We start from the raw sequence: 26,278 nt of genomic DNA, 5'->3' as shown, positions 1-26,278 counted from the left end.
TGAGCTCCCTGTGTCATATAGCAACTTCTCACTAGCCATCTGTTTTACACATGGTAATGTATATATTTCTATGCTACTCTCTCAATTCATCCCAGCTTTTCCTGCTCCCACTGTGTCCATAAGTCTGAACAGCACTTTTTTTTTTAAGTCCCATCAGTTTAATAATAATAATAACAAAAATGGAAGATGGAGGGGGCAGGAAAGAGACCTCTGGGACAGGGGCGTAGGGAGCCCTGCTCATGGCGCCAGGCCTGGCCACTGGGCCCTTGGTATTGCTGTTGCTATGAGCTCAGGGGGGCAGCAGTTGTTCTGTGGGGGCCGCCCTTCACCTGGGTCAGAGGACCCTTCTGGGACATGCTGTGGACAGCCCTCGTTAAGCCTTCCATCTGGTGCGAGTTGTGCGTGGCAGGAATCCGGTGCGGTTTTGCCCCCGCCTGCTCCTGCAGTGACGATGTAACCACCCCTCCCTCCCCATCTGCAGACACCGAGTGGCAATCTGGGCATGTTTGGCAGCAGCGGAGCAGCGCCCGCCAGGACCATGCAGCAGCCGCCGCAGCCGCCCGTGCCGCCCCTGAGCTCCTCCCAGCCCAGTCTCCGTGCTCAAGTGCCTCAGTTTCTATCCCCTCAGGTCAGACTGGCGCCCGCGTCGCAGGGAGAGTGGGCCAGCCCTCGCGCGTGAACCTGTCCACCCGACCCTCCTGTCCTGGGAGGCATGCCCAGACCCCTCCCCGAGGACCGGGCCCCCTCCTGTCAGAGCGCTTGGGCCAGTGGCACACACTAGTGACGGGACGTCTGTCCTGGTCGCAAGAAGATTATTCAGATGAACCCGCTGAATTGCCCTAGACTGGTGGGGGAGCAAAGAGGCTCATGAAATTGCTTAGGATGTAAAAGAAACTTCTTAGAATCAGTGAAGGGCTGAATAACGCTTCGGTGACAAACTAAATGGGACAACATATAACAGTGCCTATGTTACAGACTGTCAGTTACGTTTATTTAAAAAAAGAAAGCAAACAGAATTCAGAAAAAGGATGTTGTTGTTTTGTGTAACTATAAAGCATTGTGTCAACTTTTTTCATGATAATATCGTTTACTTTTAGAACATTCCATTATTTTAGACTTTGGGCTGAGGTTTTCATTATAATGTTACAGTCCTCATTACCCCTTGTAAGAATGCTCAATAATAAACTAAAATGGTAAATCATAGAATTTTATCCTTGGGTTGGGAAGATTCCCTGGAAAAGAGAGTGGCAGCCCACTCCAGTATTAGAGTCTGGGAAATCCCACGGACAGAGGGAGCTTGGCAGGCTACAGTCCATGAGGTCGCAGAGTCGGACACGACTGAGCAAATAAAGCACCACCACACTTATTACTCTGTAATTGTTTAACCTGAAATGTATGCACGGAGTTGAGATGGCTGAAGTCTGGGTAAAAGAATAGTTAAATTTTGTAAACAGAATACACTCTTAAGATACAGTCTTTAGCCGCTACAACAGAGAGGCCGTGAAATACAGACCCTCAGACAAGACAGACAGGTACTTCTTGCCCAGGCAGCAGTGCAGAAAGCAGCAGCTCTGCCTGAGCCACGTCCCAGGAGGAAGAAAGACGAGAGACAGACCCCTTCCACTAACGTCCCACCACCTGGACTTGGTGACTCGGCCACCCCAGCGAGAGGGGCCTGGAGGCAGGGAGCAGCCTTCCCCACTCTCTGCAAACCAGCGTGTCCTGAGGATCACTCATCTGTGCGCCTTCATTTCAAGTGAAGGCTCTTAATGTGTTTTCTCTAAATTGACTTGCCTGCTTAGATAAATTTATTCTTGAAACTTTACATGTCCATCATAAATAGAAAAATCAACGTTTTCCTGATACCCATTAGATGACTATAAAAGTAAAAGACGCCCTTCCGTGTACAACCTAAGATCACCTTGTGTAAACGTGTGATAAACGTACAAAGCACGCAGTGGGGAGCACCGAGCTGGCCAGGGCCAGGCTCCTGACGGCGCGGAGCAGTGAGCTCCAGGTGAGCAGGGAGGAAAGCTGAGTCACGGTCAGGGCTGGCAAGTCACGTGAGTGCCTGTGCCACACGGAGCCTGGGCACTTGGGACCCCCAGGAGGAATGTCTGGTCCCACAAGCAGGGAGAGGCCACTGCCTGAGCCGGTAAACTTGCGGAGGGGTCATTGCACGCCCTGTAACGAGGACCCTCTGGTCAGGTGGTGGTGCCGCCGCCTACCGAGCTCCTATGGGGATCGGTCCCAGCTGCCTGTCCGAGACGCAGAAGCCTGCCTCGAACTTCCTCCCAGGAAGGCATAGTGAAGTGAACATGCCTTCACTGTCTCCAGGCCTTGAATGATGCCCGCTCATCTTCACTTCAGCAGAAAACAGAATCAGTAACCGACAGGAGTAACACAGCACCTTAGAGCATTCATTCGTAACTAAAATATTTGGATGAAGATATCTCTTTATTGCCTTCTGTCACTCCCTCCTTCCCCTCCTCCCTTCCTTTCTTCCTTCTACATTCTCTGCTAAAACGTGCTAACTACTAATGCTGGAATGTCTGTAAATATTTTAATGGCTTTTGAAGTTCACTCATGAGACAAATACGACTGTCATTTAATCAATCAGTTTTGAACCTTGAAAAACTACACAGACAAGTAAATGTTTGAATAGAGTTCATGTCTAATGGTGCATTTTGTGTTAACAGGTTCAAGCACAGCTTTTGCAGTTTGCAGCAAAAAACATTGGTCTCAACCCTGCACTATTAACCTCGCCAATTAATCCTCAGCATATGACGATGTTGAACCAGCTCTATCAGCTGCAGCTGGTGAGTCAGGGCAGATCTGCTTGGGTTGTAGGACGTGGGAAGGGCATTCTCCACGTGTTCACGGGCACGAACCAGTTACGCGCACACCAGCCGATAAGTGTAGTTACTTTTATGCTCTTCTTCACGTCAGGGAATGTCGCTGAGACTTTCAGGAAGTTGGTAAACTATTAAAAGCATTAGCGGACTTCCCTGGTGGTCCAGTGGCTAAGATTCCAAGCTCCCAATGCAGGGGGCTTAGGTTCAATCCCTGGTCAGGGAGCTAGACCCCACATGCCACAACGAAGAGTTCAAATGCTGAAACTTTAAAAAAAAAAAGTCACACGTGTTGCAACAATGATTGAGGATCCTGTGTGTCGCAACTAAGACCCACGCAGCCAAATAAATAGGGTAATATTTTAATAAATAAAGATTTAGGAAGTTCTTCACTCCAGGGCATTTCCACTAGGCTTTGTGAATTCTCTGGCCCCTTCGTGATCTTCGTCTCCCCATCTGACAATTAGGCACATCTGTCAGCACTCAGCCAGCCTTTCTTATCCGAACACAGAACCAGCAAATCACTTCCTGGATTTTGTCTAAATTTTTCTGAGGATGATACACATAGATACCATTCTAGAAGCAAAAGACAAGTTACTTCATTACGTACAGTATCTGCCTCAGAGATTAGGACTTAATTCTCTCAGAATCCCTCTTGAGAAAGGCTGATGTAGTCTAATACTTCTTGAGAGTTTTATAGTTTAACATACGTTGAATTTTTAATTTTCAACAGGCTTTGCTTTTACCATGTAACACCATGGCATTGTATCCCTCGATGCATCCTGAATTTATATTCCCTGACGGACCCAGCGTTTGTTTCTTTCTTTAATATGTTGACACCTGATTTGCTTAGACATCTTGTCCAACAGCTTCATCTCGCAGAAAATTATCAGGAGTCATGAAGGAAGAAAAGAAAAGGCTCAAAGAGACAAAACCATGATGTCAGCCTTTCCTTATAGGGGAACCTTTCCTTACAGGATCAGGCTCTCAGTCCTGACCCTTTAGCATTTGTTAGACACACATCTGACCAGTCTGCGTGTCTGGTCCCCGGTGGTGGCCAGGTAGGGTGTGAGTGTCCTGGATGAGCCGAAATGAAGTACCCAATGCCCTGGGCCTGGGTTCCAGGCCACAACTGGACTTCATTCAGAAAAGGGAGCCTCGGGAACTTCCCTGGCGGTCCAGTAAGACTTCACTTTCCAATGCAGAGGGTGCACTTTAGATCCCTAGTTGGGGAGCCAAGATCCCACATGCCTCATGGCCAACGTAAAACAGAAGCAATATTGTAACAATCCAATAAAGACTTTAAAAATGGTCCACATCAAAAAAAAGAAAAAGGAGCCTCATGGACTGTGGTGTAAGGCCCCAGGGCCATCAGCGCCAGGAAGGGACCACTGACCTCAGGGGAGGACAGGGAGGAGCCAAGAAGCGTGCATACTGTTCAGCACTCTTCCTACAGAGGAGAACGGCACCCTCCTCCTGGGCGCACTGCAGGACAGCTGGATTCTGACCTCGGCTGAGCTCATTCTCGACAGTACTGACATTCGGGAATCCCTTATTCATAATTTTTATTGACCCCTGTCATGTAAAAGATCCCAAGAAAGTATGGAAGTATGTTTACATTTTGTGTGTTCCATTTTAAAAACAGTGTGTATGGCGTTTTAACTTTTTTTACCAGAAAAATTGGTGAAATGATGTTTTATGCATCCTAAGGTTAAGCTTTAGAGCCTGTAAGGATTCAGCTAGGCATTTTATTCCTCTGATTTACGGATTAATGAGGCTTCATGATATAATCTCTACTTCTGTTTGGATCCTATTTCAATAAATCCTCTTGCCCCAAACATCCCCCAAAAATCCATGCTGTAAGGAAAAAAATTACCATATTCCGCCAACTTTAGAAACAAAGGATCCAGCCTTCTGCATCATTGTGGGAAGACTCTCTGATGACCGTTCTCACCAGCTTTGTGGCCAGAGTCAGGGTGGTGGAAGTGCCACAAGCCTGGATCTCAGGCTCCCTGTGGACTGAGACCCCACACAGCTCCTGGTTGCCTATGAGCCCTGGAATTATTGTTCTGTGACTGTCTGGGGCAGCCGCTCACCACCGTCCTGCCACACTGTCTGAACCATTCTGGACACCTTGCATATTTATAAGGAAGAAAAAACCTTTTCCCCCCTCATTTCTTTTAGTTTGTATGAATCAAGCAAAGTCTATGCAGTAGAAAGGTTTTGGAGGACTTCCCTGGTGATCCAGTGGATAAGAATCTACCTGCCAATACAGGGCACACGAGTTCGAGTCCCTGGTCGGAGAAGATCCCACGTGCCTCAGGGCACCTAAGCCCATGCGCCACAGTTGCTGATCCCAGGCACCTAGAACCTGTGCTCTGCAACAAGAGAAGCCCCCACAGTGCAAAGCCTGGGCACTGCAGCTAGAGAAAGCTCACACGCAGCAATGAAGACCCAGAACAGCCAAAATAAATAAACACTTAAAAAGGTTTTAGAAAGATGTGTCTCTTTTTGAAAATGCCTCACAATATGCTTAAAACACAGCATGGTAAGGGGACCAACGAATCTGGGCCATATTTTCTTTAATGTACAGAAGTCAAACCCCTTGTTGGTGGCTGTCTTGCAGTCTGCTGATGTTTTCTGCCATCCACAGGCATACCAACGTTTACAGATCCAGCAGCAGATGCTACAGGCCCAGCGGAACGTTTCCGGACCCATGAGACAACAGGAGCAGCAAGTAGGGGCCCCCGGACAACAGAGCCGGGTCGCTGCCCGCCCCCTCCCCCGACCTTGTCAGGCTGTCGCTGATGATGGCTCTGCCAGGCAGCCTCCCCTTGAGAAAGGCCCCGGATCACCTGGGCTGGGGTGGAGGTGGACCCAGGCGCTGCCCCCCAGCCCTGCTGACCGCTTGTCATCCCCCCCCGCCAACCCACAGGTTGCGCGCACAATCACTAACCTGCAGCAGCAGATCCAGCAGCACCAGCGCCAGCTGGCCCAGGCCCTGCTTGTGAAGCCGCCGCCCCCGCCGCACCTGTCTCTGCACCCCTCTGCAGGCAAATCGGCCCTGGACAGCTTCCCCCCCCACCCCCAGGCCCCCGGCCTCCCTGAGCTGCAAACCAAAGAGCAGCAGTCTTCTTCACCCAGCACCTTCGCCCCCTACCCTCTCGGTGAGTCGGGGCCTGCGTGCACCCACCGTGTGCCCGTTCCAGCGGAGCCCGAGCCAGGCTGCCTCAGGGCTCCTTCTAAGGGCGGGCTCACTGTCCGCGCAGAGCTTGGGGTCTGCTGGGCCCAGAGGTGTTTTCAGTATAAAATTTCCGAAGATACTTCCAGCGGGAGCTCCAGGCCGAGCTCACCCCCACTGTAGTGGAGTCTGCACTTTGTTAAATATTTGGCCATGAATTAAGACTTAGATTGCTTCTCTAGGAGAGCGTTAGACAGTAATCATTTGGAGGAAGAGCAGACATGTCCTAACAGTGCTTTTTCTTTTAGCTGGACTGAACCCAAACATGAACGCCAGCAGCATGGACATGACCGGTGGTTTGTCAGTGAAGGACCCATCTCAGTCCCAGTCGCGCCTCCCTCAGTGGACTCACCCCAACCCGATGGATAACTTACCCGGTGCTGCTTCTCCGCTCGACCAGAACCCCAGCAAGCATGGTATGTCCAAGCTGAGGAGCCCCAGGGTCTGGTCACTTCTGTTCTCCTTGCTCATCATCCTCATCTCGTCACTTGTGCGTGTGTGCGCGCGTGCCGGCACACACGTGCACGTGCTCAGTCATGTCCAGCTCTTTGCAGCCCCATGGACTGTAGGCCACAAGGCTCCTCTGTCCATGGAATTTCCCAGGCAAGAGTACTGGAGTGGGTTGCCACTTCCTTCTTGAGGGGATCTTCCAGACCCTGGGATCAAACCCATGTCTCTCGTGTCCCCTACGTTGGCAGGTGGATTCCTTACCACTGTGCCACCTGGGAAGCCCTTTGTTACTTACACTGCATTTCTAGTCTAAGAATTCAGTGCTGAAATCTGAACAGAAAATATTTCAAAAGGCCAAACCAAACAAACATGGAGATACAGAGTATTGGTAACCAGAGGGGAAGGGGTGGGTGGAGCGCGAAATGGGGAAAGGGGGTCAGCTGTGGTGATGGGTGGAAACCAAGAGTTGGTGGTGAGCACCCCGTGGCGTGGACACAAGTTGAAATGCAGTGTCGTACTCGTAGACTTAGATAACATTAGAAACCAGTGTTGCCTCAATAATAATAGAGAAAGAAGCCTGGCAGGCTACAGTCCATTGCTTTTTTTTTTTTTAATTTTATTTTATTTTTAAACTTTACATAATTGTATTAGTTTTGCCAAACATCAAAATGAATCCACCACAGGTACAGTCCATTGCTTTTAAAGAGTCGGACATGACTTAGCAACTAACCAACAGCAATATATCTTTCATTTACTAGAGTATGTAACACCCTATCTAGTCAATGACCAAATCTCTTGACGCCTCAACTTTCACACCTGAGCTATTAATCGAGAAGTAATTAAAAGTGCCCCAGAGCAGCAAAGAATACAGGTCATGGCTGCACACTTGTAACGTATATCTGTATCTTCAACCAAAAACTTGTCTGAAAGAAAATTTTTTCAATAAAATGATTAAATGCAATAGGAAAATCTAATGCTTAGAAAAGATAAAAAGCAAAAATGCTAATAACCATGGAATTCCCTGGAGGTCCAGTGGTTAGCACTGGACACTTTCACTGCGTGGGCCCAGGTTCAATCCCTATTCTGGGAACTAAGATCCCACAAGCCACTCAGCCCAAAAAAAAAAAAAGAAAATGCTAATAACCATAGGCGGTGATCTCACTGTTAAGCATTGAATTTAGCTCTTAATTTCCTGGTAGCATAAACAGCAAAGGAAATTTGATAGGGAACATAATTCTCTCTTGATATAAAGCACTCTAAAAAGAAAAAATTCTCCCTAATGATTAGTTCTACAGGAAAATCATCACATGGTATCCAGGCACTCTCCTTGGAGGAGAGCGCTCAGTCGCCCGGGGAGGTAGGGTTAGGCCTCCAAGGCCACACAGAGGCCAGCGGATGAGGGGAGGGACGCGGACGACATCAAGGACAGCAGTTGACCACGGACACTCGCTGGCTGTCCCCAGAGAGCTCCGCCATGGTGTGGGTGTGCATTTATCGAGAATTCCAAATGACAAACTGGAAGAATTCTTAAAGAGTGTGTCTTGCAAGGTCGAGTCTGGGCTGGCTGAGATAGTCGCTTCCCCTGGAGAGCGCTGGCCACAGGGAGGCTGGCAGGAGAGGGCGAGGCCCATCCCCGGGGCCAGGGGCGCCCGCTCACTCCGCTCTTTGTGTCCTGCCCCCATCCAGGTGCTATCCCTGGAGGTCTGAGCATCGGACCACCAGCCAAGTCCTCCATTGACGACTCCTATGGCCGGTACGATTTAATCCAGAGCAGCGAGTCACCAGCCAGCCCTCCTGTAGCTGTTCCCCATAGCTGGTCACGTGCCAAATCCGACAGTGATAAAATCTCAAACGGCTCCAGCATCAACTGGCCCCCAGGTAAGAGCATGCAGTGCTTCCATGCTTCAGCAGGACTCTAGCCAAGCCCGAGGGAGCGATGAGGCCCAAGAGAAGCCAGGACCCAAGCTCAGCATCCTGGGAGCACGAGCCCCATGGCTTTGGCTTTTTCATTGGCAATACCTTCACAGATAAATCGTGGGTGTTGTTGGCATCACAGGCTTTTCTGTAGCCCTCAGGGCGGGTGCTGTGTTCCATCCGCTCAAAATGTGTCCGGGCTTTATACTCCCACGTGAACACGTTTTTAGTTTAGTTCTGGTACCTAGTTTGCTCCGAAGGACTGATGCTTTACTGAAGGAAGTCTAAAGTGTGCCTCTGAATTAGCAGACTGTAAACATTTCCGTAAATTATCATGAAGCAACACGAAGGTGCTCTAATACTCATATTTGAAATTTTCCAGAATTCCATCCTGGTGTTCCCTGGAAAGGACTTCAGAACATAGATCCGGAGAATGACCCCGACGTCACTCCTGGAAGTGTCCCCACCGGGCCCACCATCAACACCACCATACAGGATGTCAACCGCTACCTCCTCAAGAGTGGAGGTGAGGGGGTGCCCTGCCCACATCTGTGGGGTGTTCTCTGTGCGGGCATTCTGCTCTGGGCAGCAGGCGGGTGTGGGAAGCGAGGCAGGGGAGTGTCAGACACTACCTCCTCAAGAGTGGAGGTGAGGGGGTGCCCTGCCCACATCTGTGGGGTGTTCTCTGTGCGGGCATTCTGCTCTGGGCAGCAGGCGGGTGTGGGAAGCGAGGCAGGGGAGTGTCAGACACATCTGATAGGAACTCTCTCGCCATCAGACGCAGCATAAGGGAAAGTCGACCAGTGCTTATTGGAAAATGGAGATAGCTTTGGGCTCTGTGTCCCTGCTGGATTTATTAATACACGGTGCTTATGCATCTCTTGTTATAAAATAACAATGTTAGCCATCAAGCTTTTTAAGGAAAAGGTTTCCACTTGAAATCTCTTTGAACTGGAAGTGAATTGGCCACTTACTCATCCATCTCAGGCAATTTTTCCTTTCCTCAAAATGTCTGGTAAAAAGACTGAAGTCATTCCCCAGGTCCTTTTTCCTGGCACAAACTCCTGATGCTATAAAGCTTGGCACACCCTGTTTAGGCTTAAGGATCCAGTTGGCAAAAGTGATGAGCTGAGCTGTGAGGTTACAGAACATAAACGCAGATTCAGTTGCAAAACTGAGGAGGGCAGTAGCTCGCCTTCCCTTGAGGCCTACAGATGCAGACGCTCTGTGAGTGCCAGGGCTAACACACCTCTCTCCTCAGCATTCTAGTAGCAGAAAGAACAGCCAGCTTACCCGCAATGCTCAGCACTAGCAAGGCCACTCGGGTATTTCCCGAAACGTTAGTTTAGCTTTCTGGCTAACATATGGCCTGTGGGGAGAGGCCTCCTTGTCGGTGGTTCTTTGAAGTGATAGGATTCCACGCATGCCTGTGGCTCAGGTCGAAGGGCGGCGTAGACCTCCGCCTTCCCATCTAATGCAGGGCATTCCTGTGGCAAGGCAGCAGTGTCTCAGAGCAGGGCGGTCGCAGGCCTCCCCGTGGCTGGGACGGATGACTGAGAAAGAGAGGCTCGAGGCTACGGATCTGGAGCCTGTTTGAGGTGGGAGGGTTTGGGGGAGACTCGCCCCTCGGGACACTGCGTGTGGCTGCAGGGCTGTGCTGAGCGAAGGGGTGATTCGGTGTGTTTGGGCTGGTGGAGGGTGGGTGAGCGTGCCCATCCGGGCAGTAGAAGACCTTAGAAAGAGTCAAGGCTGCTCAGCGCAGAGTGGAGCTTCCTGACCGGTGTCCGGTGTCAGCCCACGGTCCCTGGCACCTGGGGCGCGCAGGCCACCTCCACCTTACACACGAGTGCCGTGAAGCGACACAGGCGTCCTGGAGGGCAGGGGGTCCTGAGGGCAGAGCCGAGCGGGCGAGACAGATGTCAGGGCAGAGGAAAGCTAAGCGTCCCAGGCCCTGGCAGCAATGGGACGTCAGCAGGACAGAGCCTCTAGTGCCCTGTGTGACCCAAGGGCGAGTCCCAGGCAGCTCCACCGCAAGACCAGGCCTCACCCAGGAAAGGGCCCCCACCTGCTGGTGTTATCTGAGAGGAGGGAGCAGAGGAGCAGATCTCCATGTAGAACCTGTTTACAGAAAGCACCACGGCCTCCGGGCCAGGAGTAAACGGCCATGGCCAGACCCTGCAGACCGCCCCTCTCCGGGACCCCCTTGTGTTCCCCACACGCGAGGGGCTTCAGGCACCCCAGGGGCTGAGCTTGCTCAGGACCCAGCCACAAAAGACTGTCGTATTCTTGAGTGATTAGCTTAATCTAAAATACAAAGGACAAAAAATTGAAAAAATATGCCCTGGAAGGAAAAAGAGTAAGAAATAACCACTAACCTCTTTGATGTTGGCTTATTTATTTTACATATTTTCTTAATGGAGTTTTCTGTTTTCTTTTACTGAGTACCTTAGGTGTTGGGGTTTTATTTACATTTTTGGCTTTTATTTTCATTGGTGTTAAGCTCTGATTTGGTATTAAGATTTCACTTTAGCCCCATATTTGTTTGGGTATTATTTATAGTGCTAACCGTTAGGAGGTGAATGTTAGCCAGGTGATAAAGGCAGTTGTGCCAGTGCCTGACAAATGGATACTAAAAAGGAAAATTAGCCGTCGTTTTATGGGATAGATTCCACTATTGCACTAAAAATGTCAAACTAGAACACTGTTAAAACCCAAGTGCTCTACCATTAACTATAAAAGAAGTACCATGTTGGGTTAAATAGTCCATAATTTGGAATCTCGAGTTGATTGCATTTTGTTCGTAAATTGAAGCAGAGGGTTTAGGAACTAAGGTTAGGTTGTCAGTAGAGCTGACGTCTTTTAAAATCAAAGACCTGCAGATTACAAATACATTCTCGCGTTCCTCAGCTCTGGCGCCCTATTCTGAGGAGGTCAGTTACAGCAGGGCTGCCGTGAACAGCCGTGCAGGTTGTAGACTGCACAAGCCTGGGAGGTGCCACACACCTGGCAGTCCCTGTGAAAGATACTCCTGAGGTTGTTCAGCACCCCGTCCCAGGTGGGGCCCTGCATCGGGGGCCGCATGTCTTTTGAGATTCTGTTCGTGGTGGTAAACTTGACTACCAGACTGCTCTGTGCCCCTGTCCCCTCCGAGCCAGCTCGCACACACCAGCCAAGTCCCTTCCCGCATCTGAAGAGCTCTGGTCCATCCCGTTTTTAGCACACTGTCGCCCTGCGTCATCCTTCTCCTTCCTTTGCTTCCTCCTTGCCTCAGAGAACAGACCTGGTGACGCGGAAACAGCACCGCAGGGGTGCTTGGGGGGCCCACCCGTCAGCCCCCTCCCAGGATAGGAACAGGGTCCTCAACAGCAGGAGGGGCGAGTCTGGAGACCCGGTGGCTCACGTCAATGCGGTTGCCAGTACATGTTTCCCGGATGTTTCTGTGTTCAAGAGAGAAATACGAACCTGGGCAAGGAGTCAGGGAAAGGACCAGTCTCTTTAGGGCAAAATCTGTAACAAAAAGCTTGGAGTTTTATTTCATTTTATTCAGTTTTGTAGGTATTGCTGGAGGTATGAAAAGATGGAGGTCTGCCCTGAGTTTTTATTTTTATCTTACCTGGAAGGGGAAATCCATGGGATCCTTCCAAACCCTGACGTGTTGTTGAAAACACCCTGTGGTCATTCTCTCCTCTCCAGCTTCCTGGTCTCCAACACCCCACACCCCAGCCCCTTCCCCAGGGCCTCTCGCAAGGCCCGGGCGCCCCAAAGCACAGTGCGCCTGTGTCTTCCTGTCCTCACTGTGGTCCCGGCCCCGTCACGTGCTCATTTCCCACCATTTCCGTAAACACAGCCTTGGAGATTGCTTCTCGGGCGCTAGGGCTCTTCCCCCCTGGGGCTGAGTGGCTCGCCCCACTGGCCTGTGCTCGCCTCTCTCAGAGTGCCGCCTTTGGTTCTGCAGGGTCCTCCCCACCGTCATCTCAGAACGCCGCGCTGCCTCCCTCGAGTGCCTGGCCGCTCGCTGCCTCCGGCCACAGTCGCGCTTTCAGCAGCCTTGCGCCCGCTCCTACTGTTGCAGGTACGCACCTGGCCTCTCAACGTGCAGGTCGCCTTTTCTCTCTTTCTCCAAACAAGACTGATGGCCTGGCTTTTCCTGGTGGTCTGTCTGCTCCCCTCCAAGCTGGAAGGCCACATGGAGTGATGGAGAGTGAGCCCAAGCTTTGCCGAGCAGAAATGGGGCCTTGGGCACTGCTCACCCCCTCTCTGGGGAGTGGGGATGTTGACACCTCCTGTCACAAAGATCCTGGGGTTATAGAAGCTCCCCAGCACGAGACGCAATACCGCTACTGCCTAAACGTGTCTGCTTCCCCCTCCCCTCCCACTTCCCCCCAACCATCCTCTTATGACCACAAAACCAGGGGTATATAAAACTCACAGACTTGAAGGCAGCAGCTGCTGGGAACTGCTGTTATCAACTTAACTCCCATCGCTCAGATCCATGCGGTGCCTGGGTTATTCCTCTCACTGTAGGCTTTACAAGTCTTTCCAGTAAGACATTTCTTTTAGGCTTAAAGGAGAATTGAGAATTAATTTGTCATAATAACTCTGAAGGAATTTTTACCTGGAAATGTTAAGACAAGGATATAAAGAGATGTGGACATACATACAGTGTGGATAGGTTTGCAGAAAGATGTGGAATTTAAGTAGAGTGTGTTGTTTATAAGTTTCTTCAACTGTGTTTCTGCATTCCACCAACCTTCTTGTCTAGCTGTTGTTTAAACCAGCGTCAGAATGCTGTAGGAATTCTCTTTATACCAGTGCCTCGGGGAGAAAGTAGTTCCACTGTAATTTAGCAACTTATTTAAAAAAGAGAGCAAGAACTTCTGCATTACTTCTAGTCCTTCTAATGTTTATTCTCTCTCATGTTTACACAGGGGATGTATTAGGCCGTTAAAACTTCCCGGTCATTTGGCCAAAAAAATGAGCAAACAAAATCATCTTCCATTATCTTGGGCCATTTTTTTCTGGCGTTTCAGTTTTCCTGATCAGGGACTCCTGTGCTCAAATGAGCCTTTGTTGTCGTGAAGCTGCAGTCGGCCCCCAGCAGCCAGGGTGGAAGGGGCGCCCCCATGCAGGGCTGGTGCCCGCCTGGCGCTGCGGGGCTGGTGCCCACCTGGCGCTGCAGTGCAAGCCCAGGAGCAGGGCAACAGCAACCTCTCTGCATGCTGCCCTCGCCACACTGGGTTCCTGAGGCAGCTGTGTGGCAGGTCCCTGGGCACAGGAGGGGTCAGGGCTGGTAGTCATCATGGGCTTTGTTTTTTGTTTTTTCCGCAAAGAGACTTACAACAGGCTTTCCCCAGCCAAGGTGCCCAGATGCCAATCCTTGGGGCACCTGGCCCACACCCACTTCTGCAGGTGCAGAGAGCGGGTCTCCAAGCTGTGGAGATAGTGCTGGGAGATGCAAGTTCAGGCGGGTTACATCAAAGGGCGTGTTGCTTTGCTAGGAGACTGACACCTAAAGAAGTAGCACAAAGGTGTATATATATGTGTGTGTGTGTATATATGTGTGTGTGAGGGCCTCGACCTTGATTAATTTGATATGCGATAAGACGTGTCCCAGCAGAATTTATGAAATTAGCTTTAGCACTGAACCACAAAAAAGTGCTCTTTTTCTGGCGAGCTCGTGTCTGATGCCCGTAGCAAATTGAGTATCAGCAATCCTGGCAGGATCTATACAGCCACCGGCAGACTGTGTCTCTGGGCAAAAATTCAGAGGACAGCCTGCGGTCCTCAAGTTGGGGGGCTTGATGGGGTGCTTCCCTCGGGTCCCGCAGTCTGCTGGAGCCAGAGCTCTCCTGGCACGAGTCCCCAGACGCTTTGTGACCTCTTGGTCTCAAGAATACCCATGCTCCGTTTCTCCGCCTTTCTAGGTAAGCTGTCAGACATCAAATCGACGTGGTCCTCTGGCTCTGCCTCCCACACGCAAGCCTCTCTGTCTCACGAACTGTGGAAGGTGCCCAGAAACACTACTGCACCCACAAGGCCCCCGCCAGGGCTAACCAACCCCAAGCCTTCCTCTGCCTGGGGAGCCAGTCCCCTCGGCTGGACCAGCTCTTACTCCTCGGGTACGCGTCCATTCTCACATCCGGATGGGTGAGGGGTGGGAGTGTCTGTGCCTAACCCACTTTCCCTTAGGGAAGGTAGGTGCCATCATATTGTCCTGCAGCTTCTTCAGAAGGACTCCCAGATGGCTGAGGGGGGCTGGGGTACCTAGACTCTCGGGGATTGTCCAGGCCCAGGCTCTGCTGCCCATGTTTCAGCGTCAGCCCTGGGTGTTAGCATACACAGCTTTGCTCTGAGCCAGGAGGTCCCAGGGGTCTCGGCACACACTGAGGGGCCACACTGAGCCCTCAGAGAGGCACGTTCACCCAGCATGAGGGACTCCACGCCCAGTGTGAGCACAGCGCCCTGTCCCAGGGGGCTTCCTCGGGCCCCTCTGAACTGCGGGGATGAGGGGGTGCACAGGGAATTTACACCACTGAGAGTGAAGCCAGCCTGCGAGTCTGCGTGTTTTGCCAGCAAGTGGGTTGAGAGCATTGATTCTAAAGTTGAGAGGGGCAGGGGGCAGAGGAGGAGACCAAGACTCCCGGCAATTCTCGAGTCTCTGCCGCCACACCTGCCCCTGCGGGTCTGCAGGGACCCCGAGTCTGGGTTGGTTTCCAGGGGTGACAAGGCTGGGAGCGCAGGCTTTTTGCGAGCCGCGTGCGGGGGCCTGGGGCGCTGGGGAGAGCGGTCTGACTCGGCGCAGCCTTGGTGACCGGCTTCCCCCCTGGGCGCAGGTTCCGCCTGGAGTACCGACGCCTCAGGAAGGACAAGCAGCTGGCTCGTTCTCCGCAACCTCACACCCCAGGTACAGGCAGCTGGTGGGGGTATGCAGGCCCGAGGGCCTTGTCCATGACCCAAGGCCTCGCTCGGTCCAAAGGCAGTGCGGGCAGCGGTGGTCATTTACCTGTGTTCTGGTGAACTGTTGACTTTTCACCCCTCTGAGGCTCGAAGAGTGCACCCTGATAAACAGAGCAACTCACCCTCACCTGCACCCGCTCCAGGACGACGTGGCCTGTGCTCATGCGTCCCGGGGGCTGGGACCGCAAGGCTCAGGGTGAAGCGCTCTGGTGAGGAGTGGGGCAGAGCTGTAGCAGGGTTCTCTCCTCCTGACAGCCCAGCTCACGAACCAGGGGGAAATGTCCAGGACTGTAAATTACATGGGGAACGCCCAGGTGCACAAGGTTAATACCGCAGTCCGTGTCCGAAGCCCTCTGAGACAGACATCGTCCCGGGGTACTGTGGACCCGGTTTCATAAAGCTCGTCTCTGAAGTGCAGAGTGATGACTGCCCAGGACTCGCGTGACCGCCCTTCCTCTTCCTCACTCAGATCGACGGCTCCACCCTGCGGACGCTGTGCCTGCAGCACGGGCCCCTCATCACGTTCCACCTGAACCTGACGCAGGGCCACGCCGTGGTCCGCTACAGCTCCAAGGAGGAAGCCGCCAAGGCCCAGAAGTCCCTGCACATGTACGTCCCGCCCTCCCCGCCCGCCCGCCCGCCCGCCCTGGCTGCGGCCCGCGGCGCTCAGCCTGGGCCCCGGGAGCGTCCTGGGGCCTCCGAGGCACAGCGGGCCCCCCGGGCGCGTTGTCCACTGGCTCACGGTCTGGAGGCTGGACGTCCGGCAGAGTGTGGGCAGGGTCACCTCCCCCCAGGGCCTCTGCTCCGCTTGCACACAGCTGCCTTCTGCTGTGTCTCCACATTGCTCCATCTGAACGTGTCCCGACGTCCTCTCCTTCTAGGGACAGTGGTGCAAGTGAGTTAGGGCCACCCTCATGACCTCGCACGTGTGTGCTCGTTGCTCAGTCGTGCCCGACTCAGCATCCCCATGGACGATAGTCCTCTAGGCTCCTCTGTCCGTGGGATTCTCCAGGCAAGGATACTGGAATGGACCGCCATTTCCTACTCCAGGGCTCTTCCTGACCAGAGATGGAACCTGCATCTCTTGAGTCTCCTGCATTGATAGGTGCATTCTTTACAAAAAGCACATCTTACTTCAATTCTCTCTTTAAAGACTCTCTCCAAACACAGGCACAATGAGGTCTCAGGGTTTCAACATATGAATTTGAAGGGATGCAATTCACCCCATGAGAGGTGTCTTGTGACATATCGGTTTCCCCTGCTGCCAAAGTGCCAAGGCTCTCCCCCCTCCCTCCTACCCCGGACGGAGTGGGGCTCCAGGAGAGACCCAGGGATGAAAGAAGCTTCTCTCCATGGATGTCCCCAGGCATGCGCATGGCAGTGCCCACTCCTGGGCCTAGTAGTGTTCCCTGCAGCCGACTCCTCTCCCCTGATTACAGGACTCCAGTTAGATGTCGTGAGTAGGCCTTCTCGGCAGTGTCACTTGAGGTGTGGGCCCCAGAAATCAGTCATGCCTGTTTTCAGCCCAGGATGAACTGCACTGACCCTAAACGATGCCCACCTTCAGTGGTCCATGCATGCACATCCTTAAGAATGTGCTCTCGATACCACCACCACACAGCTGCTAGAAATCTAAAGCAAGGGGGAAAAGCTCGTACTCTGGCCTTGGAAACAGCTGTAGTAAAGCGTGAACTGCTGGACTGTTTCTGGGTGGCCTGTGACATGAAGCCTCCAGCTGTCCCTTTCCTGTTTTAAAAGAACAACAGCACAGGAAAGCCAACAAGGAGGACACAGGAAGACTCACAGCTGCTCCGCTCACATGGCCCCCCGTTCTGCTTTCTGTGTTTGTGGCTTTTTTGAGTTTTTGTTTTGAGATCTGACCGACGCACAGCAGCGGTGTGTCACTTCAGAGGCGTAGCGCCTGTTGTCCTGGTACGTTTCTGTAACTGCCAAATGCTCACCACCGTGTGAGCTAACAGGACACCAGGGCACATAATTATTACTTCCTATTTGTGGTGAAAACATTGAAGATCTGCTCTGTCAGCAGCTTTGACATAAACGATACAGAACTGTTAACTGTGGTCACCAGGCTGCACCTTCCCTCCCCAGAACTTAGTCATCTAACCAGACGTCTGTACCCTTTAACCAGCCTCTGCCATCTCTCCACCCACAGCTCCTGGAAACCACCATTCTACTCCCAAATGTGTCTACAAGTTTGGCTTTTTGGGGGTTCCAAATAAAAAATATCGTGCAGTATTTATCTGATCTTTGACTTACCTCCCTTAGCATAAGGTCCTCAGGATTAATCTGTTTTGTTGAAGGATTTCCTTCTTTCTTGTGCCTGCACAGTAGTCCATTGTCTGTGTGTGTGCATGTCTGTGTCTGTGTGTGTGTGTGTGTGTATGCACACACACACCCCTCACATTTTCTTTGTTGACTACTAGCTTGTAGCCATATCTTGACTATTTATAAATAATGCTGTGGTTAAACCAGGGGTTCAGATGTCTATTAGTATTTCTGTACTGTCAGTTATAATGCCTCCCTTTCGTTTCTGATTTTGTGTCCTCTTTTTTTTTTTCTTGGTTAGTCTAGCTAAGGATTTGTCGAGTTTGTGTTATCTTCTCAAAAACACCAACCCTTATTTCCATTGCCGCCCTGCCCTTCCAGGTGTGTTCTGGGAAACACTACCATCTTGGCCGAGTTCGCCGGCGAAGAAGAAGTGAACCGTTTCTTAGCCCAAGGCCAAGCACTGCCACCCACCTCCAGCTGGCAGCCCAGCCCAGGGACCAGCCAGACGCGGCTGGGCACCTCGGGCAGCGCCCACGGCCTGGTGCGGAGCGACGCCGGCCACTGGAATGCCCCGGGGCTGGCCGGCAAAGGGAGCAGCGACCTGCTGTGGGGCGGGGTCCCCCAGTACTCGAGCAGCCTGTGGGGCCCCCCCAGCAGCGACGACGGCAGGGTCATCGGAAGCCCCACCCCGCTGAACACGTTGCTCCCTGGCGACCTTCTCAGTGGGGAGTCCATCTAGCCCCGGGGGGCCCCGCGGGTGCCGCGGTCACCAGCTGCAGGAGGACACGCTGACCCTTTCCAGCCCGGGTGTTGCTGAGGACCCCGCCGACCGGAGCTGCCCGGCAGCCCTTTCGAGTACCTCTGTCCAGTACTGAAGACGAGCCTTGGCCACACGCAGGCCTTGCGAACTGTCCCCGAGACAGTGCGGCCGCGCCGGGGCAGCGTCACGCGTCACGACAGGATGCTTCTCACAGCTTTTTATTTGGTGTCGTCTTACGTTTGTACGGTGTGTTGTCATTTTGATTTTTTTTTTTAAGTATAAAAGCTGCTTAGAATAGTTCTATCATGAAGGGCACTTTTCAGATTGTGGGCTGGAAAGGGTTATTTTATCAAGGGAGGGAGGGGTGGGGAGGGAGGGAGGGAGACGAGAAAGCCTATTTAAAACGAGCCTGTGATGATTATGCACATTACCAGAGGCGGCCCCGTAATCAGGGGGAGCTGGCGTCCGCCACCGGGACGCGGTCCGCGGCCCCGACCGGGAGCCGAGTGGAAGGAGCGGTCTGTGCTCTGCTCTCTGTCCCCACGGGTCCGCCTATGCACATTACCCTTGTTTCATTACTTTTTCATGTCATTTTTTTTAATCCCCCCAAAAAAATATTTTTTAAAAGTTAAAAAAAAAGACATATCAAACATGCAAATACTTGAATCCAGCAGGCCAATAATGAAATGTGAACACTTTCTAATTCTACACTTCCAGGTTGACATCAGTACGCAGAAACAGGCTCTAGGAAACATTTCTAAGTTGACAGCCTATGTGTGTGTGTGTGTGTGTGTGTGTGTGTGTGTGTGTGTGTTGAAACAAGCGTGTGTGCCTGCGTGCTTTCTGTGTTCATATGTTAAGTGTGTGAGGGATGTAACTGTGGGTTTTCCCTTTTATTCAGTATGTGCTTTTTTTTTTTTTTTTTTTTGGCGCATTGGTCAAATGTTTGTTGTTTATTATTAGCTTCTAACTTTGCACTGAGTGTCCCTGCCCTTCCTCTAGCTAATCCTATACGTTCAAGAAAATTCACAGGACAGGGCCGGTGACAATTCATGTGTAAATGTTTACTCAAGGACTCTGTTAATTGCGTTTAAAAAAATTACAGTGTATATCTCTGGAGAAATAATATGTATACCTACCTTTAGCAGCTTTTTATCGTGGACTAATGCAAGAAAATTATTACCAGAGTATTGCACCATTTTTCCATTTGGAATATAAAGTTAAAGAGAAAAAAGGAAAAAAAAAAAAAAAACTCGCTGAACTGTGGCCATAGATCCTTGCAGAGGATGGATGGTTCCTCGAGAGGAGCGGAGACAAGCACTTGGGTGTGGGTTGTGACTGCTTTTGTCGGAGCCAGTGGTGACGGCTCCCACCTGTTTACAGACCTTTTTTTTTTTCTCCTTCAGACTTTAAAAATAAAAAATTTTAAAAAGGAATTTAAAGAAAAAAAGAAAAAAAAAAAAAAGACTTCTGTCGTAAAGAAACCTATTTTCAGAACGCAGATCCGCTGCTTCAGAGCTCTGGGATGGAACAGTGTTGCTTTCCCCTCCGGCCGTCGCCGTGGACTCGCCGACGGTCCCCTTCGTCGAGGCGACGAGCTGTGGTCACTGTCTTGCACACGCGGACGCGCGCTCAGGAAAACCAGGGTTCCCGAGGGACAGCTCCACACCATTTCATGTGTTTCGTCACCCAACTCCTAGCACTGAAGATGTTATTAAAAAAAATAATAATACAAAATAAAGGAAAAAAAAATAAGAAAAAAGAGGAAAAAAAAAAACCACAAAGAAGAAAGATACCTAATCTCTAACGTGTAGCAGTTACGTATGTACCAAATAATGGACTCAAAGGAAATAGATGTTCGAAGAGTGCTTTATATATTAAAAATTGCTTTATGTTTAAAAAAAAATGATCAATGTTTTGATTGTTTTGCAAGAAAGAGACAATGGAGTAACATACCCTCAAGTATGTTTAAAAAAAAAAAAAAAAATATATGAACATGTGCTCCCTGCCTGCTTGATCAGGAAACTTGTGCATTACATTTTTTTTAATTAGCTTTTTAATGGTTTTATCAAAACAAAACAAAAAAGCAAAAAACAATTTAAAAAAAAAAGACAAAAAACGAAAAGAAAAAAAAAAGTTCCTGCAAAATTGCAGATCAACAAAAGCTGGTTTTATAGAGGATCATGAACTATGCACAAACTGGTTCGAGACTTTTTTCTCAAGTTCAGTAGTGTATTTAGCTAAACAGACCTTCCTCAGAGTAAGCGCATCTCATTTGCCATTACCTGTGCTCTGTATATTTGATGTACACGTCCCCACACATGTACACCAAATATATGTGCGTGCGTGCGTGTGTGCCCGTGAGCACCTAGACATACAGCTTCCCATGCTGCATTTAGCATCGAGTTGTAGAAAACTGATATTTTTAAATTGGGGATGGAAGTAAAGAATCTCTCCGTTTTCGTTTTTTTTGTTGTTGTTGGGGTGGGATTTGTTGGGGTTTTGTTTTTTTTGTTTTGTTTTTTGACCTTTTATTTCAAATTAAAGACGTCTGTAACTCTGAGATTAAAAGACAAGTTTGTGGCTTTTAATGTTTTTCCTCATAGAATGTGATTGTTGAAGAAAATGCACCGACAGTTGCTTTCAAAAGTACAATGCTTTGTTGAATCTTAATAAATGGCAATTCTTTTTTTCTTGGCTATTCGAATAAATGCGTTTTTTATTTTTATTTTTCAAAGAGGAATGTCATCTATATTCACTTTGTATGTTTTGGGAGAGAGAGCTGTCCCACTGTGTGTAAGAAATGCCCTGTGCCTTTTTATGCTGTCCTCGAAAGTTTATGTACGTAAGTAGGTGCACTCCACGTTTCAGTTGCCTGACCTAGGATTTTACCATTTGTTTTGGGATGTTGCATTCAACACCAAAATCTTATTATGAGTCATCGAAATGCAGTAGAGCCTAGGGGCTCCCCGCCAGCCACCTGCCTGGACCCACGCGCTCCGTCCAGGACCCAGTACCATCTGGGTCAACCGTGGCATGTGGCCACAGCCCAGGACTGCTGCTCGCGCTCAACCCGTGACCCAGTTTGGGTGTCAGAAATATCCAAAGAGGGCTTCCCTGGTGGCTCAGTGGTTAAGAATCCAGCTGCCAATGCAGGAGACATGGGTTTGATCCTGGATCCAGGAAGATTCCACATGCCGAGGAGCAGCTACACCCGTGGGCCACAGCTACTGAGCGCAGGCGCCACAGCTGCTAAAGCCTGCGGGCCCGTGCTCTGCCACGGGGGAAGCCACCGCAGTGAGAAGCCCGAGCACTGCAACGAGAGAGCAGCCCCGGCTCGCCACAGCCAGAGAAAAGCCCTCGCAGCAATGAAAATTCAGCACAGCTAAAAATAAATGTTTTTTTTAAAAAAATAAATATTCAGAGAGAAAAGAGTAGTGAAGGTCTTTAGTGAAGGTTTTTTGTTGGTCGTAGAAGAGCTGACTCATTTCAAAAGACCCCGATGCTGGGAAAGATTGAGGGCAGGAGGAGAAGGGGACAACGAAGGATGAGATGGTTGGGTGGCATCACCGACTCCCGACTCAATGGACATGGGCTTGGGTAGACTCTGGGAGTTGGTGATGGACAGGGAGGCCTGGTGTGCTGTGGTTCACGGGGTCACAAAGAGTCAGACACGACTGAGCGCCTGAACTGAGATGTTCTTTTGTTTCAGTAAAGTAGCCTTAAGTTTTTTTGGGGGGGGGATACAGACCATTTTTAAAGTCTTTATTGACTTACAATATTGCTTCTGTTCTATGTTTTGGTTTCCTGACCGAGAGACACGTGGGATCTTAGTTCCCCACCCAGGGATCGAACCCGCAGCCCCTGCATTGAAGGGGAAGTATTAACCCCTGGCCCTCCAGGGAAGCCCCAGCCTTAGATGACTGTGCATAGCGTCTTGTACGAGGACTGCTGAGGTGACGGCACTGGCTACAGCAGCAGCAGCCTGTCCCCACGGGCTTCAGGCCGCAGTCAGGAGTCCGAGCACTTGGCACTGGCTCCCAGGCCCACCCCAGGATCGCCTGCCACGACCATAAGTTCAGCGCCAGTTCTGCTGTCTCATCGGGATTGTGAAGATATCCTCTTGAAGACCAGCCGAAACGTCCTTTGTGACTTCTGCTCAGAGACCAATGGAGCGAGTGTCTCCTCCTCTCTTACACTCCTAGGGGCCTCGGCCACATTTTACCGAGAAGACAGGACCCAGGTTGGCTCCGGAGGTCAAGACGGAAAGCTCCTGGCTCTGACCGGCCTCTCTAGAAGACCTAGGAAGAGAGCACGGGAGGACCAGCGTCAGGAGAAGAAGGGCTAAAGGAAGAGTGAAGCTCAGAACACGGACGATCAGAACACACGCGGCATCCTGAACTTGTGTAAACCTGGAGGCCACGACTCCACCAGGAGCTCGAGCCAGCCCTTTCCCGGGTGTTCACCTGGTCCCCTGTGAGTCCAGAGTCACCACAGGGGAGCAAACCATCCCAGCGCCTCACTGGAGAACAAGCTCAGTGCCACCGGGACGGCCGAAGGTGAGGCAGACTTCCTGGAGGAGGTGGCTCTTTCCTCCCAAGCCCAGGGAAAACGGGACACGTGGGAGCACAGAGGAGGATGAGTGACTGCCTCCTGGCCTGGAGCAGGGCCGGGCCCTGCTACCCACAGATGAAAAGGAGACTTGGTGTCTGGAATCAAGAGAAAAATTGGAGGCTCAGAACTGTACTGTTGTTTTTTTTTTAACTCATTCTGTCAACACTGTGGGAGAAGGCAAAGACGGCAGGATGCTCAGCGGGGAGAAGCCTGGTGTGTGGAGAAAGGACTTCTGAATGGGGAGAAAGGGTTGGGAAGGAGCCACCTTGGCCAGCCCTGATTCTAAGGACATAGGCCACAAGACCCGAGGAGCTGAGTGTGTGTTCACTGAGACAGGAAGGTGTTTCAAGAAGATTATTTGCAAGAATAGAGCACATGGGGTGGAACAAGAAGAAGTCACATAGGAGTCGTGATGGAAACATGCGGTTAACTTACTAGCGTCTACACATCAGCTCTCCCAGCAGAAGTGCTGTCGACCGGCTTCGCCTGTGTGAGTGGTGAGCTCAGTCGTGTCCGACTCTGCACCCCCATGGACTGTAACCTGCCAGGCTCCTCTGTCCGTGGCCTTCTCCAGGGGAATCTTCCCAACCCAGGGATCAAACCCACGCCTCCTGCATCGGCAGGCAGTTTCTTACCACACCACCTGGGAAAACTTCCCTGAACGGCAGTCCCACGCTGCAGGTGTGACCCAGGAGCCTGGCTCCCCAGTCACCGTGAAATCCTGAAGCTTGTTTCCAAACACACCCCCGAAGTGCACAGAAGCTTCGGGCTTAAGTGACATTTCAGATACTGGTTCTCCGTCCTGACTGCATGTCAGAATTATCCAGAAATTTCTTAAAATCCCAGAACCCAGGGCACATCATAAATCCATTCCACCAGAGTCTCTGGTCGAGTGTACAGGCATCAGGGTCTTTAAATCTCCCCGGTTGATTCCACTGAGTGGCCAAGGCAGAGGTGGTGTCCGAGGGAGCCTGTTGGTAGGCTGAGACTGTCAGCCTCCCACCCACTGGAATTCAGCCACTTGCAAGAGCCCAGTGGGTCTCATTCGGCAGTTTACGCTTTTTTCTTTTTCTTTTTTTTTTTTTTAAAGCAAAACTGTTACGTGCCAGGCATGGTGCTAAGCACCACGTGGGACTGTGTCCATTGTTCCAACAACCCCAAAAAGTGAGGAACAGGGACTGGGAGAGGTTATGGAATGTGCCAAGGCCATGAGCTGATGAGCATCAAACCCAGGCCCCTCTGACTCCACAGCCTTGCTCGGTCAGGGCCCCTCGGGCTCCATCACAGAATATTACAGCTGGAGGCTCGAGGCCACGTGTGTATCAGAAGCCACTGTGATGGGCGACGGACGTGCCTGGAAAGAGAACTGACTGGGATGCGGGCGGAGCTAGTGACTCTGGAATTTGAACCCCGCCGGCCAGGCAGCTGGGTGCCACAGCCCTGGGAAGAATCTCTTCTCTGGAAAACCTTGGCCTTGATCTTGAGGTCCTTCAACTGATTGGACAAGGCCCACACACATCGCGGGGGACAGTCTCCTTAAAGTCAGCTGACTGGGTGCTGGGCGCCTGCAGAATGCCTTCACAGCAACACCTCGGTTAGCGCTCAATGGCCAGGGACACCACCTGACTGGCACACGGTGCCTGCAGAAATGCCCGCAGGCTTCTGGCCCGTTTGTCAACAGCAGCTTGTCCTGACCTCAGTCGTTGCGAGGCAGGCAAAGTGAGCCCAGCCAGTCATAACTGGCGGCACCAGCTCAGACTGGACGTGGTCAGTTTATGATGTCCATCCATCCATCCAAAAGCGCTCTTCACATGGAGGTGGGCATCTGGGAGTGCTGGCCCTGAGAGCCCAGGTCAAGTCTCCCCACCCGACTTCACCCACCCAGCGGTGCTCATGCCCGGAACCGCAGCCAAGAGCTGCTGCCAGCTCCTCGCAGAGGTCCCCAAGCATCACCTGCCTGGTACTAGACACAAGCAAGAGTCCTGATGTCGGGTTCCCGAGAAAGTCAGGTGGCGTCTGTCCCGCACGTCTGCCAAATGCAGGAGCGCCCCCTCGACGTGGGACAGTCCTCAAAACAGGGACCATCTGGGGTTAGCATGGGCCCAGCTGGGAGTGTGGCAGATGGCAGAGGCGTCCCCATGGCCCACCTGCGCCCCCCAAGCCAGGCTTTGCTCCCCCAGGTTCCCCATGGAGATGAGGATTGAGGGCCTATTGCCGCTCTCCCATCCTTTCCCGCAGGGCTGCTCCCCCAGCTCCTGCGGACAGCGGGCCCTGGTCAGTGACAGCTCCGTCCCCTCCTCCCCACACCCTCGGGCCCACGGCCTCCCACGGGTTCCTCAAGCTCTGCCTGGCAGGACTGGGGTCACCTCACTCCGCCACAGGCCTGGACACTGGCTGCCCTTCCACCTGCCAAAGGCTCCTCTCTCCACAGCTCATTAGCAAATGACCCACCTTATTTCAGTTCAGTCACTCTGAACTGTCCAACATGTTCATGTCTGAACAGTTGTGTCCGACTCTTTGCAACCACATGGACTGCACTCCAGGCCTCCCTGTCCATCACCAACTCCCGGAGTTTACTCAAACACATGTCCATCGAGTCGGTGATGCCATCCAACCATCTCATCTTCTGTCGTCCCCTTCTCCTCCCACCTTCAATCTTTCCCAGCATCAGGGACTTTTCCAATGAGTCAGTTCTTCGCATCAGGTGGACAGAGTATTGGAGTTTCAGCTTCAGCGTCAGTCCTTCCAATGAATATTCAGGACTGATTTCCTTTAGGATGGACTGGTTGGATCTCCTTGCAGTCCAAGGGACTCTCAAGAGTCTTCTCCAACACCACAGTTCAAAAGCGTCAATTCTTCGGCACCCAGCTTTCTTTATAGTCCAACTCACATCCATACAAGACTACTGGAAAAACCATAGCTTTGAATAGACAGACCTTTGTTTGGCAAAGTAATGTCTCTGCTTTTTAATATGCTGTCTAGGTTGGTCATAGCTTTTCTTCCAAATGAAATGAAAAGACGCTTGCTCCTTGGAAGAAAAGCTATGACCCATCTCTGCTGCTGCTGCTGCTAAGTCGCTTCAGTCATGTCCGACTCTGTGCGACCCCATAGACGGCAGCCCACGAGGCTCCCCCGTCCCTGGGATTCTCCAGGCAAGAACACTGGAGTGGGTTGCCATTGCCTTCTCCAGTGCAGGAAAGT

General features: G+C 51.4%; 1 protein-coding gene across 10 annotated transcripts in view; it reads left to right on the top strand.

Moving 5' to 3' along the window:
- Nucleotides 1-21,162, top strand: part of TNRC6C (trinucleotide repeat containing adaptor 6C) — a 115,456-nt gene extending 94,294 nt beyond the window's left edge. For 6 of the 10 annotated variants that reach the window (XM_070773986.1, XM_070773982.1, XM_070773985.1 and 3 more), the window contains 12 exons: nucleotides 482-628; nucleotides 2,700-2,819; nucleotides 5,506-5,589; nucleotides 5,788-6,019; nucleotides 6,342-6,509; nucleotides 8,230-8,421; nucleotides 8,840-8,983; nucleotides 12,413-12,529; nucleotides 14,382-14,576; nucleotides 15,291-15,361; nucleotides 15,884-16,023; nucleotides 18,082-21,162. In XM_070773986.1, the coding sequence (XP_070630087.1) occupies nucleotides 482-628; nucleotides 2,700-2,819; nucleotides 5,506-5,589; nucleotides 5,788-6,019; nucleotides 6,342-6,509; nucleotides 8,230-8,421; nucleotides 8,840-8,983; nucleotides 12,413-12,529; nucleotides 14,382-14,576; nucleotides 15,291-15,361; nucleotides 15,884-16,023; nucleotides 18,082-18,442 (1,971 nt within the window). In that variant the 3' untranslated portion in view covers nucleotides 18,443-21,162. The remainder of the gene's footprint in view (nucleotides 1-481; nucleotides 629-2,699; nucleotides 2,820-5,505; nucleotides 5,590-5,787; nucleotides 6,020-6,341; nucleotides 6,510-8,229; nucleotides 8,422-8,839; nucleotides 8,984-12,412; nucleotides 12,530-14,381; nucleotides 14,577-15,290; nucleotides 15,362-15,883; nucleotides 16,024-18,081) is intronic. The other 4 variants (XM_070773984.1, XM_070773983.1, XR_011562156.1 and 1 more) reach the window with 3 other exon arrangements.
- The last annotated feature ends 5,116 nt before the right edge of the window (nucleotides 21,163-26,278 follow it).

Source organism: Bos indicus, chromosome 19, assembly GCF_029378745.1.
Source record: "Bos indicus isolate NIAB-ARS_2022 breed Sahiwal x Tharparkar chromosome 19, NIAB-ARS_B.indTharparkar_mat_pri_1.0, whole genome shotgun sequence".
NCBI classification, from domain to species: Eukaryota; Metazoa; Chordata; class Mammalia; order Artiodactyla; family Bovidae; genus Bos; species Bos indicus.
The sequence above is the reverse complement of the archived record's forward strand: the minus strand, read 5'-3'. Positions and strand labels throughout refer to the sequence as shown.